Source organism: Anastrepha obliqua, chromosome 3 (genome assembly GCF_027943255.1).
Source record: "Anastrepha obliqua isolate idAnaObli1 chromosome 3, idAnaObli1_1.0, whole genome shotgun sequence".
NCBI classification, from domain to species: Eukaryota; Metazoa; Arthropoda; class Insecta; order Diptera; family Tephritidae; genus Anastrepha; species Anastrepha obliqua.
The window spans coordinates 9,762,560-9,777,280 of NC_072894.1; the positions used below are offsets into that span (position 1 = coordinate 9,762,560).

General features: G+C 39.6%; 1 protein-coding gene across 1 annotated transcript in view; it reads left to right on the forward strand.

Annotated features, from left to right (window-relative positions):
• Window positions 1–1,341: 1,341 nt before the first annotated feature.
• The window catches only part of LOC129241153 (uncharacterized), a 32,908-nt gene continuing 19,528 nt past the window's right edge, over window positions 1,342–14,721 (forward strand). Inside the window, exons 1-2 of the mRNA XM_054877343.1 lie at window positions 1,342–1,475; window positions 1,650–1,939. Of these exons, the coding sequence (XP_054733318.1) occupies window positions 1,844–1,939 (96 nt within the window). The 5' untranslated portion in view covers window positions 1,342–1,475; window positions 1,650–1,843. The remainder of the gene's footprint in view (window positions 1,476–1,649; window positions 1,940–14,721) is intronic.

The following is a 14,721-nucleotide window of genomic DNA, read 5'->3' on the forward strand; positions in this document are numbered from 1 at the left end:
ATACAGGATGTCCTACTGCAACGTCAGCCAAGGCAGCCGATATGAATAAAATCGTTTTCAATAAATAATAAGCATTTATGCTCTTCCTATGAATGCCAAGCCAACACACTTCGGATTATAGTAAATAGAACAATCAGTTGAGTGGCGCTCCCCGCTCTACATGCTGTTCGTAGACTTTAAGAAGGCGTTCGACACTCTCAAGCGAGACGCTGGCACTGAGTAGAAAGGCAGTTTCCGCCAAGATTATCGGCCTCATCAAAGTCCTCTACGAGAACTCCGAACTGGCAGTGCTTCACAAATGTGATATCACCTTTCCATTCACCACCAACGCAGACGTAAGGCAAGGTTGTCCCCTGTCGCCACTTCTCTTCTCTTCGCCATCGTCTTTGATGACGTCATAAGCCAAATGACCCTGCACAACTAAGGCTTCGTATGAAGTTTCAGCAGACATCTTGAGGATCTGGACTTCGCCGATAACATCTGCCTCCTCTTTCACAAACTCTCTGACATGTAAGCGAAGACGGACAAACTAGTCGCGCTGGCACACACTGTCGCACTGGAGGTCCACATCGTCAAGACCAAGGCCATGAGGGTTAACCACAATAATGCAAGGCAGATATTGGTTGACGGATGCCCGGTGGAATTCGTTGAAAGTTTCTGCTACCTCGGTTGCATCATCGCAGTAGATTTTTGAGCAGATGAAGATGTCAACTGCAGGCTAAACAAAGTAAGGGCGGCATTCGGGTAAAAGAAGTGTTGATGGATAGGTCACACATTGAGAAAACCACCAGATAGCATCACGAGAAGGGCGCTGGACTGGAACCGGCAAGGGAGCAGAGGTCGCGGCCCATCAAAAAACACTTGGAGAAGGTCGATGCTGCGCGAACTAGCCGATGCCGATATCTCATGGGATGGTGCAAAAACAACAGCACAGAACCGTGTACGATGGAAGAGTCTTGTCGAGGTCCTATGCCGCCGAAAGGAGTGAACAAGGAAACTAACAAAAAAATGAATGCCGTTATATCCTGAAAAGATTTTATGGAAAGAGTTGAATTTTGATTTTGAAATGAATTTGTATTTAGATCACCCTTTACATTTACACACACCTACGATGTATGACTGTATAGTAACTCTACCCACCAACCCATATTTTGCAATGCCTTTAAACTTATTGGAGAGCCTCTCCCATACATTATTATATACATACGTGTATGTATGTAGCTGCTCAATAAATGTTATTGTAGGTTCTAGCAAATTACATATCTTTTGGCTCATTGGCAGCTGGCGCACAGCAATTTACCTGTAGCATTGGCAGTGGGCTGTAGAAAAACGCCACACACGTAACAGTCCAAAAACGAACGCATTACGAAAAGGTAGAAAAACGCGATTTTTCAATAAATAACTTCCCGTTGCTGTTGTTATGCGACCGTAATTGTATAGAACGGAATACAGGAAGCTGGCGGGTGGCAAAAGCGGTACGACAAATATTGCCAAACCGTGCACCGTTGAAGTTACTCAATTACACTATAATACATATTTACACTATAAAATAATCTACGCGTAATCGAAGCGAACGCATAAGATAGCCAAACATAATACGCCCGTTTTTTTCTAATTTCTATTTTTCTGTATTTTATACGAATTTCTAGCACCAACGATTAAACAAAATCTCGGGTAATAATATCAATAGAGTGGAAAATATTCAAAGTGCTACACTTTTTCGGCTCGGTGGATGATAGTTTGAATTTTGCGCTTAATTATCGTCGTTGATTGCGCATTTAATTTCGGTACATACGTACATACATTCATAAACGTGGTCTAAGTGCAAGAGGTGGCAAGAAATATGGCAGGAGGCTACGGTGGTTACGGCAACAGACATCACGTCAAAAATTTTTCGTCATTACATACGGCCGCATTGTGGGCTGGAATACTCAGCTTGGTAAGTAAGCAAAGCACACGTAAAAGCACTGAATACGGTACTCATTAAAAAAATTGCTCAAGTGTAATGGTTCTTGAAAATGTAAGTTAAATCTAGTGCTTGAAGGTCCAACACCGCATTAAAAAAAAATTTGGACGATAACGCTCCAAAAATCGCTGTACGGGAGTCGCATCGCTGTGGACTATATTTACAAAAATTTCATGAAAAAAAATTCTCAAGGATATGGTTCTTAAAAATATGCGTTAAATCTAGGGCTTCGCGGTCCAACACTGCATGGAAAATTTTTTTTAGTGATAACGCTCCAAATATCGCTGCACGGGAGTCGCATCGCTGTTGACTATTTTAAGAAAATTCCATCTACCTGACTTTGAATTTAAGTTGCTTTCTAACACTCCAAATTCGACTCAAAGCAGCTTAAACTTTTAATATTGTCGGAACTTTAGGATTTAAGCGATTAAAGCACTCAGACTGCATGCGCTCTACTCAAGGATGTTAGAATACAAGGTTGTGTCTTACAAAGGGCCCGTAAGGGCCCATGAATAAGCAAACAAAAGTAAGGGGAATTTCTTGTTTGTGAAGAGGCAGAGCAGGCGAAAACAATGAAAACAACCAAACACAAGAAATTATACGCACACACACATACTTTCTTGCCACGGCGTCTTCCGCATAAAAACGAAAAAAACTGAGCTTGGAAGGTTTATATTCATTTTTGCTTTAACAATTTAACACGCGGCACCTCGTTTGTATTAGTTTGTTTAGTTTTAATCTCACAAATCACAATATTACCAAGCCATTCACTGAATTTTCACAAGCATTTAATTTTTATTGTTTTTGCTTGTTTTGCGTTGGAAAGGAGCCTGACGTCAAACTTACCAAAAAAGCGAAAAATAAAGTAACTACCTTAAAAAAGTGAAGAAAAATATTTTGAAATACTCTGAAATAAAAAAATTTTGAAATAAAAAAATTTTCCGAAATAATTACAAATTTTTTAAATGAAACAAATGTCTGAAATATAAAAAATATTCTGAGATAAAAAAATATTCTGTACACAGTCTGAACCGGGTATGTCGTCGTTTGGAACCGAACGGATTCAAGAATATTCATTAGCAAAATATTAGAGCAAATTTTTGAAGGATATTTATTTTTTCTTTTTTGGTTTGCTATACATTTTGATACTTTCTTAAAAACCGTGCCTAAAACGCAAAATATTATTTTATTGGTATGGGAATAAGTTTCCGCCCTCGTAAAAGAGGTGTCGCTGCTGATAATATACTGTGTTCGCTCTAGTAAGGGGGCGTCCATAAATTACGTGAGATGTTTTTTTCAATTTTCTGTACCTCCCTCCCCCCTGATGAGATGTCGTGAGATTTTATTCAACCCCCTCGCCTATCCCCCAATCTCACGTGAGATTTTTCAAAATGTGGGTTTCTTATGTAAACGCGTTAGATTGTCATTGTGAAAAGAAAAAAAAATCGCTTCGTGCTTTTATTTACGACTAGTTAAGACTAGTAATCAATATTGCTGAGAGTTATAAGTGTAATAAAAATTTTACAATACGAGTAGAAGACTTAAATCGTAACTACTGCGATTAAAAAAAAAAATCTACTCTAATTCCTGCTCCTTCAACTTCGTTCTGATCTAGCCACTCTAAGCCGTTGACGATTGCGCACAGTAACTCATTAGCTCGTCTTGCAACAATCCGTGAGGGTCGCACTTTGCGGAACATACGCGCTTGCTTAGCTGGTGCAATGTGAGCTGCTCGCCCGTGCTCTGCAGCTCTTGTGATAGATGCGAAGTAAATACCGCATGTACTGCAACATACTTTCTCTAAATCATCACGTATACTTGGGCAATAGAGATCATAAGGCGTGCTGATAAAGGCATTCAGCGGTTGAATCGGTAGGCGTATTAGAAATGGAGCAAATGACTTTCCGTCATGTTCTTTAAAGTCCGAAATTGTCAAATGTCCATCAACCTGAGTGATAGGGTATGGAGGTGGCAGAAAACCGTCGTGAAGAATCATATGCAGATCACTCCGGTGTGGGCTGCAGCAGTTCTGATTATCGCATTTCTCAACCTAAAAAAAAATTAAAAACAATTTCCCTTTGTAACTCTTAATAAAAATTTGTTGACATTCGCGCTCGTTAAAAAACTAAAAGAAAACAAAAAATTGGCACGCATAAAAATTTGATATGAATCAACTGCAATGTACCTGGAGTAAATATTGGCTCTCTCTAAACAAAGAAGTTTGGAACCTGTCCGTGTCTCGCTGCCACTCAGCTCGTACGCTCTTGTTCATCGAGTCACGCGTTCGGCTGATAGTGGCGCGAAAACAAACGACGGGCTACACTGTACCGTAAATTCAGATTAAATTGAGCTATTTGGTATAAAACAAATATGGTGGTTTGACAGCAGTAATGTATAACGTCGAAGTATGAATGAAATTATTTTCTTTCGAACGAATTAGTGAATGATCTTAATCATACTACGATTACACTTAAGATTAAATCTTAAGCATGTACAATCTGGATAATGGACCAAAATAGTATAATTTTTTTTTTGTTTCAATCAGAAAAAAAATTGCGTGATATAATTTCCGAGACCGCCCCCTCTCTCCAACGTAAGATTAGATAAGATTTGACTTATGTTGTGCATCTGGTGGGATCAGAAGGGTGTCATCTATTATAAGCTCCTTAAACCATCTGAAACCATCACTGGCGATCGTTACCGACTGCAGTTAATGCGTTTGAATCGAGCTCTCAAAGAAAAACGGCCGGAATGGGACGGTAGACATGACAAACTGATTTTGCTGAATGACAACGCTAGGCCACACGTTGGTAAATCGGGCCAGAAATATTTAGAGGAACTGAATTGCCGTATTCCTCAGACATTGCTCTTTCGAATAGTCATCTGTTCCGAGGATAGATAAACGACTGACAGACCAGATTGGGCTTTGTTTTTTTAAGTAAAGTCTATGTGTGACAGTTAAGCTGCACTGAAAGCCCTTGCTAATCCACGCTGCTCTTCGAAATTAGTCGATGAATGTAAAACTAAACTGAACAGTGTTGCAAAGCACAACAAAGTCAGTCTTGTTTGGGTGCCTGGACATTGCGGCATAACAAGGAACGAGTTCGCTGATAAATTGGCTAATGAAGGGTCTGCAAGTATGCCACTAGGCCCTGAACCCTTCCTAGGTGTCAATTCTACATCGATTCAACTATGGATTGACGACTTCTTGAGGTCTACCCATAGAGGTCGTTGGCCTGAGTTGTGCGTCTACAGAGTAGCCAAGTGTTTTGTGACCAAGAACCAGAAATAGGAAACTAGCGACATTTCTGTTAAAACTTAGCATGAAGGACCTGAGAGTAATGTAATCACAGGTGGGTGTAATCACAGCGCACAACACCTGTGATCAGCATATGGCTACCATGGGGGTCGTCGATAGCCCGATATGGCTATCCTGTCTTGAGGATGACGACATTTGCTCTGTAGTTGTCCGGCGTTTTCCAGAATCAGACTTAGGATATTGGGTTGCGATATACTGAGTATGGGTAAAGTTCATAATTTTCTACTGCCGTATCTTTTAAGATTCATCAATGAATCCAAGAGATTTGTGGAAAAGTGAACTCAAACTAATTTTTCGTCTTACCACTCACATTTTATCTTTCCTAGATCTCTATTCTTTCTACTGAACTCTATCCGGATTAGTACAATGGTCTCCTGATTGTGTGCTTGGACTTGTCCAACCCCCCACAAATCTAATCTAATCCAATCTAATCTAATCTAATTTTATTTAATTTAATCTAAATTCTATGTTTTAAACCACCAACGATTCCAGAGCTGAAACACAGCATTCCGATCGAGATTCTTGAACTCAATGCGATAAAGTGCGAGCGCGTCCTTGAATATTTTAGTTCTCGTATGACAGCCTGTAGATGTGCTCTGGGTGGAGATTTAAATGATGATATTTTTCACATATAACTATTCCGAGCCGTATTTTTACATGTTTTATTTTAGAACAACATCTAGGCGCGTCTTTTGAAAGACCCTCCATTTTCTTTATTGATTTTCTTGGTGGTGCTTTAGCAATTTAATTATATTAGTTTGGAGGAAAAGCAATCCATTATTTTCTCGGTAGATGGCTGAAGTGATCGATATCTTGTCACAATCGATCGTTGTCAAAGTGACATTTCACACTAAAAAAATTATTTTTACTATTTTAGATAAAATTACAGCCAAAAGGCTCATCAGTGAGCATAAGCCTGCCTTTTATGATTAAATGATTTTTAGAGTCTGTTTTGTGGTACACTTTTTATTAATTTTGAATTTCAAGTGAATTTATGAATATAAATGTATGTACACTTAGATATATGCGTAAACACCTGTGTTCACAATAGCAGCAGCACGGCGTATTGCAAAGTTTTGATTATTTATTGTTTTTAATTTTTTTCATATTTTTTTTTACAAAAATATGGTTCATGTTTATGTCAACAAGCATAAAACTCAAAGTACCAAATTGTGTACAAAATTGAAACAAATTGAACAAAATTTTAAACTTTTCGACCAGTTTAAATTGGCTAATTAAGAAGCTTGAAATTTCGATGAAAATTTTGCAAATAAGTTTGGAACCTTAAATTCATGAATTTTCTTATTTTTATAAAAAAACTTTGTGATAGGTCGCTACATGATCACGTAAACTCGTTAATGTTGTTGTTGTTGTTGAAGTGGTTGAGTATTTCCACTGAAATAATCCTAATTAGTGACAAGCACCGTTTTACTACCACCGTCCTCGTATAATGATGTGTTTTTGTTGTTCTAAGTGAGATCCATTTAGTGAAGTCCAAGTATAGCAGTAAATTCTTTATTTCGATGTCTGAGATCTCATTAATTTGCTGCAAGAAAGGCTTAACAAAGGAGCGGAGTCGTGCTCTAGCTTGCCCTGGACATTCACATAAGTAGTGGAAAAGACTTTCCTTCACACCCTCCGCTTGACATCTTCTGCAGATAGGATTGAAGGGTAGATTGAGTCTAGCTGCATGGTCCCCTACTTTCCAATGGCCCGCAGGGGTTGCAGTGATGCGTGAGATGTTTGGCCGGGAGCATCTTAACAGATCATTCGTCCTTTGGATTTTGTATGACGGCCATGTGTTTTTTGTTGTAATACATGTAGTTAGTTGCTTCCATTTTCTTTCGGCTAAAGCATGATAGTGTAAAGCAATGGATGCTTTTAATGTGTTGAGTGAGGTGGAGACTGCCACCGCCTCTGCTATTTCTAGTGTTGAGCCTTTTCTTGCTAGCTCATCCGCTATCTCATTCCCCGTATGTTCCGGTGACCGGGAACCCATATCACAGTGACTTCAAGCCGATGACTGAGCAATTCCAGCTCCTCTCTACACTGTAAGACTAGTTTGGATGAATTGGAGTTGGAGACAGCTGCTTGGCTGTCTGAGAAGATAGCTATTCTTGCACCAACTTCCTTGTAGAGTTTTAGTGATTTGCATGCTTCTCCGGTCGCCAACAGTTCAGTCTGGAACACGCTGGCATGGTCAGGAAGACTTGACTGAGATAGGTTGAGCGGCTCCGAATGGAAGCCAGCTCCCACACAACAGTTCATCTTAGAACCATCGGTATAGATTTCGATATCGTATCTTCCAATCACCTCTCCTTTGCTCCATTCGGCTCTCGGTGGAAAACGCACCGTAAAGCCTTTCTTAAAGTTGAGGTCGGGGACTGTGTAGTCTGATCTGTTTTTGAGCAGCGAGGAACCCTGTAGGAGGATCTTACTGTGACCGTACGACCTTGTTGTCCAGCTTCCTATGTCTCTGAGTCTCACCGCGCTGCAAGTCGATATTGTTTTAATGTGTAGATCTAATGGTAGCAGATGAGTTGGTACATTGAGCGCTTCAGTAGGACTGGTGCTAAGCGCTCCTGTAGTTAAGAAGATGGCGGATGGAGAAAATATCAGACTTCTTACGTACGCGGATGAAATTTTATTGCTGGCGGTTAGCTCTATCAAGTTACAGGAATTGATAAATAAACTTGAATAGTATTGTTAATTGTGGAATCTTGAGGCTAACCGCGCTAAGTCCCAAATAATGGTTTTTAGAAGAGGAGGGAAGAATAGTAAATCTGAGAAGTGGTATTGGGGTAGTGAAGAAATACAGATTGTGTTACGATTTTCTTATTTAGGCGTTGAAGTAATGCCACAGCTCAATTTTAGAAACCATGTAAAAAAGAGGACAATAGCCTCTAAAAATGCTATAAAAGCCACGTGGTCTGTTTTTTTTTTTTAAGAAAAAGGAAGCGAAATTAGTAAAGGCGAAATACCGACTATTTCTTGCTGTGTGTCGCTCAACACAACCAACGCAAGACTGTGTCTTGTCGCGGCCCTATGCTCCCGAGAGGAATGAACAAGGAAAAAAAATAAAATTGTCAAAACTTTGCGTTATGTCGCGCGTGCAGTATATTAAGAAGTTCCGGTGGTTTAGAATAAAAAAAAACGATTTTTTTTCATTTCGAAAGTATAAGCTTTTAAGCATAGGCTGCCAAATTTTTGGAAGGATGTTCCCAGTAATTTCGTTTCTACAGCCATTTTTGCTGGAAGAGTCAGATTCGTCACGCGGCGACATCAATGGAAAATATCCATTTTCAAAATTCTAAGCTCAATTATCTTTTTTCGGTCTGGTGTTGTCAAAGAAAAAAAATTAAAGAAACTATTGAACCGAATCGTCTGAAATTTTAATATGTTGTTCACAACATCAATGGCTATCGCCCGTATAAGAATCACATCAGCTCAGTCCATAAGTTCGTGCTTTTTTTATAGTTGGTTTTAAAAATTAATAAAAAAGATGTTTAAAGTATTTATCAATCAATAATATATTTTCCTTCATTATTTACAATGTCTTCCCAACGCGTAGGCAAATTTTTAATTCCCTGCTCGAAACATTTTTTGTCGTTGGAGCCCAAATACGCTTCGATATCCCTTTTTATAGCTTCTTTTGAGGAGTAGTTCTTGTTACTGATATGGGATTGAAGTCCACGGAAAAGGTGATAATCACAAGGTGCAATATCCGAAGAGTATGGCCGGTGGTATCCGGCATTAGCACCCATTCGAGCTCGTATAGCTTGCCTAATGTTTGCCTTGCGGTGTGAGGTCTTGCGCTGTCGTGGTGAAAACTTTGCGCCTATTCACTAAAGACGGTCGATTTTTCTAAGTGCCTCATTCAGGTTTGATAGCTGATGGGAATAATAATCAGCAGTTATCGTCTGGTTTGGTTCCAGAAGTTTACACTCACGGTATCCTCTCCCTGAACAGTGTTTATTTCTGCAGCAGCAGTTGTTGCATTTTTACCACTTTTATAAAAAAAAAAAATATAAAATATGCCTCTTATACGCGTTCGAAGATTCCATTTAATTTTTTAACAACACATTCGCGATTAAAATCGCTTGTTGAATGCACAATATTATATATCAAAGAAAATATAAATAGTTCCGTTATTTCGTGTTTTTTGTGTTTCAGATAAATAGAAGAGTGAAATAGAATAGAAGTGGGCAACACCGTACAGGTCCAATTTTTCTTCAGCGCCATTTTTAAAATTATTAAAAGTAAAAACAATTTTTTTTTTCATTTTTTTTTGTCATTCTCTGATTTGATAAAACGCCTAAAAAATTTTAATATCGTTTTTCATTTTTTATTGAAAAAAAATCATGAAAGTACCCTAAATTTTCAAGCTCTAGACCACCGGGACCCCTTAAATATGCCTATAAATATAGAGAGCTACTCATTGTGGAATTTAATTATTGAAGAAAGCCCACGTCGAGAATTTATTGCATAGTTGATAATGGAAAAATCTTTGTGTATTTATTTTTTTTAAATTATTTTTTTATATCTTTTATATGAATAAATTAATACTACTAAATCTTAATACTACGTACTCGCTGACGACATGATTTAATGCAGAGTTGCATTTCATTGGATTGACTTGCTCATACTGCTTACTAAAAAACTGCTCGCTGTTGTCAAAACAAACACCTCAGTACCTGTACCTTAAGTGTTCAGCAGCAGAGACTTATTCTGAAGAGTTATAAGATATAAGAATTATAAGAGATAAGAATTATCATGTGTGGCGAGGCGTTGGATGCCTGGCGTCTGCTACAATTGTATTTATTAAATACTTTATACATTTTTATTGGCATTCAAAGAGGCCGCCAAAGATAAAAAACTTGCAAAAACTTGCAAAAATTGACTTTGGGTCTCCTTGATTAGGTCTGATCTATATTTATATCATGACTGGTTTGAGTAAGAAGTTCGAATAATTTTAGTTAGTAATGTTAGAAAGAAATGCAAAATCACATAGCTAACACATACGTATTACCTCCAAAATCAGAAACTTTCTCGTGAATTCTTACCTTCACCTCTATTCGTGCAAATTATTAATTTTTCGAAAGAACTTTGGTCAAATACATTACTAACTGATAGAGAATTCTTCAGATATTTTATTGAACCACTTTTTCTTTCAAATAGAACAACACCAATTTAATGCTTACCAATACATGTAAATATATACAAGTGTCTGTACTTTGCATTCGTACGCTGATAATGTGATAGCATTGACTTCTTGTTCGAAGTGGTATGTATGCATGTATGTGTGTGACACTGGTATCTAATACATCTATTTACTTGTATGTATATATGCATAAGTATGTGTGCTATTAACATTCCCTACCAAATTAATCGCAAATGGTATGAGTCATATACAAATAATTGTATGGTTATTAAAATAGCTCTGCTGGTAAATCTAAAGAAATATTCTAAGATAAATGCACACCTACACACCTATACGATGGGCAACTTTCGCTCTCTGTACGGCTCTTCTCTCTACAGCATTTCGATATAACTGCCCTTTTCAATTACCACACCTTTACGATTAACGGACGAACGTATACTTAGTGAGTAGCCAGAGTCTTCTTTATCCAGGGAGCAAACAATAAAAATGTTGGGAGATGAGCTTTCTTATTACGAAAATAGTATAAACGGCCGTCGTAGCCGAATGGATTGGTGCGTGGACTACCATTCGGAATTCACAGAAAGTACGTAGGTTCGAAACTCGGAGAAACACAAAAATTTAAAAAAACATTTTTCTAATAGCGCTCGCCCCTCGGTAGGCAATGGCAAACCTCCGAGTGCATTTCTGCTGTGAAAAAGCTCCTCATAAAAATATCTGCCGTTCGGATTCGGCTTGAAGCTGTAGGTCCCTCCATTTGTGGAACAACATCAAGACGCACACCACAAATAGGAGGAGGAGCTCGGCCAAACACCCAAAAAGGGTATTCTACTGTACTCGGATTTCCTTTTAAATTTCTTGAAATCTACTCGACCTCCGAAGAAATCTGAATAGATCTTGTGGTGCCAAGGAGCGAAAGTGGTAGCTTCTTAACACGTCAGTGCCAAAGACGTCAAGCCTGATTCGAGCGAAGGCGGAACAGACGCACAGAAAATGTGTTCTGCCGTTGTTGTTGTAGCAACATAAACATTCCCCGTGCATATACGAGGAATGCTGCTGAAGTGACAGTCCTTGGCCGGATATAAATCCGGGTTGTTCCGGTTACGTAGAACAGACTGTCGTGGGAACTTCTCATCCTCCTCTGCACAAGCTGGGCAGATTACACTGTCTGAGATGCCTACCTTCTCCATGTGCTTCGCCCACAGAAAGTGGCCCGTCATCAGTCCAACCAGCTGCCTGCAGTCCCTTCTGCTTAATGACAGGAAGATTTGCGACAGTCGGTCGGTCATGACAGGTAACATCAGTTCAGTCCGTCATGGACTCGCGGTCATATTAGCGAGTGGTCAGCTGACATCATACAGGCTTCGCATTCAAGGTCCTTTGGTCGGCCTCTACGGCGTAAGCCTTGTAAATGCCAGTCTAAGAGAGTTCTGCTGATGCTAGTCGTGAATTTTTGCAATGTATGATCAATCCATCTCCATTTACGTTCGCGAATTTTAACTGGCCTATGCCTACCTTGGGTTTTTTGATTTTTTTTTAGTAGGAGGAAAACCTCGAAATGGCCATTGTGGCAGACAGTGTGGGACTTTAACCCGAATGGTTGGTCCTCCCGGAACCTTGTCGCTAAGTAATACGTCGGGAGGCTGTTATGGAGTATTTTAACTGAAATCGTCAGACTATGTTAGTGCTCGTAACTGTCCGGTGCTCACGCTGCGACATCTTTTCGCCGTTTTCAGCGGCCTGCTGTGCCAGTTGCTGATGTCTAAGGGCCGCTTTTCGGTCCCATACCTTCTCACGCAACATTTTTGTTATACGTGCCGCAGATACGCTAAAAGTCCGCCACTTTTCTGTCTCATCGCACATTTGCGCTATGAGGTTCCCTTCTGTTGGAAATTCACCGAAGGCCTTAAAGAGCTATTTTCTTTCGTTGTTAAAACGTGGGCAAATACATAAATGGGACACTTTCTAGTGTGTCATGGCAGACAGGACAAGAAGGGTCGTCTTCCAAGTGAAAGCGGTGCAAATATTTTTTGAAAGATCCATGGTCGCTCTGCAATTGTGTTCCATAAAAGCCCACCTCTCCGTGCTTTCTACCAAGCCATTTCGTAATATCCGGTATTAGATTATAGATCCATCGACCCTTTGTTGAGTGCTCCCAGCGCTGTTGCCACTCTCTTATGGTACGCTGTCGCTCCTCTTGTTTAACGCTGTAGGACGTGTTCTTCCCTGTTGGCTTGTAAAACCTCTTCCGCTCCTTGATGAGCAGATTGACTGGGATTTTCCTCGATGTTACGGCTATGGCATCATCGACAATCGTGCGCTAACTGCTCGCGACTCTTAAAGCGCTAAGTCTGTGTGTCGCTGTTACTTGCTTTAGAAACGATTTTTACACACCGGCCCATATCGGTAATGCATAGATTATAACAGAAGTGGTTACTAAGGAGAGTAACTGACATTTTTCTTCGCGTGGCCCTCCTATATTTGGCATAAGTCTTGATAGGGCACCAAGTACGCGTTGCGCCTTTTTGCTAACTGCTGCAAGGTGATCGTTTAAAGGTATTCGGGAGTCAAGAGCAATTCCCAAATACTTTAAGTACGACTGCGATTTAATGTGGCACTCGCCCACGGTGATGACCAACTCGTCGCGTACCTTCTTCGTGCTAAGCAGGACCACTTCGGTCTTGTGCACTGCAAGCTCTAACTTTGCTGATACCAGCCATTTCCGTATGCGTGAAATTGCATCAATGCATTTTATTCTCAGGGAGTCGAGACCTTTGTCAACGACCACCAACGCGATATCGTCTGCATAACCAACGAGTGTTGCTCCCGTAAGAAGATTGATTCTCAGCACGCCATCGTACATGGCGTTCCATAAAACTACCTACCTTAGGTGAGGAGCTCGTCATTTGACACCCAGTTATCGGGCCACCATATGCGCAGGATGATGCGACTTATGAAGGTCTCATGATTTTTTGCTGATGCAACGGCCACAGGCCATATAGGAATACTGATTTTGCGTTGGAGTTGAAAAGTTGGCGCAGCGCTTAGCTGCTGGTAAACAGTGCAAAAGGCAGGAGAAAGGAGGACTAAGTAGACAAAGTTGGACGCTATTTTACGTCCAATCAATCAGCAACAACGGAGATTGACGACGACAACATTTCAACTGAATGAAAAAGCTCCTAAGCATTTTATAATTTTTGTATTGTAATTTTATTTCTGTATTTTAACTGTGAAATGGGTAAATCTTTTGCATTCTCGTTCAAGCATTCTTCTAGAAAATAAAAAGAATAAAATGTCTGATGACATTGACGCGTTATAAGTATATACTTATGATCAGAAAGTACCGGGAATGTTTAAATAAAACCAAACACATGTGCCAACGCTTAAACCAGTCCTACATGCACCCTCCCCCCACAAAAAGAAGTCGCACGGGGCCATATTAGGTGAATACGGTGCTTGCACGATGGTATTTACGTGGTGTTTGGCCAAATAATTCAGCACAATTTTTGCTCGGTGTGATGACGCGTTATCATCATGCGAAATCCAAGAATTGTTTGCCCACATTTGCGGCCGTTTGTGACGTACAGCATCTCTCAAACGCTTCAAAATGGATAGCTAATAACTTTATTGACTGTCTGGCCCGATGAAAGGTACTCATGGTGCACTACGATTTGGCAATCGAAGAAAACAGTCAACATCACCTTCCCGGTACTTTTTGATCATACGACATAATATTATATATACATATATATATATATTTTCTGTTTTTTTAATTGGAGCTGATCTTTACCGATCTAATTTGTATGAAATTTTGCATTTGTACGAAAGCAATTCATTCGCTAAATGGCTTTCGCGTGCGAGGTATGGGTGTACTCAAGAACGATGGTTAAGGGTATTTCCACTTGAGCTAAATGAATTTAATTAGATTATTTTATCGTTGGTGATTTTATTGAGGTGGGTAATATTTAATTTCTCTTTTGCATTATACACATATAAGGGGACATACGCATAACACATGGGCTGAAAAGTCCCGGGCTTAACTCATAGATGGCGCTAGTTTTATTGCATTCACCTCTTTTTCAATTAGTACTAACCTTAGAAAGACAGCTGCTCAAATTTCTTGATATTCTACTTATTAGTTCGTGAGTTATTGCACTAAGAGTGACGCCACTTTTGTTATTTTCAAAACTATGGATCAAAAATAATTTCGTGTTTTACTTTTACACTGCTTCTTGATGGAAAAGAATATCGTGCCAGCGAAACAATGGCTTGAAAAGT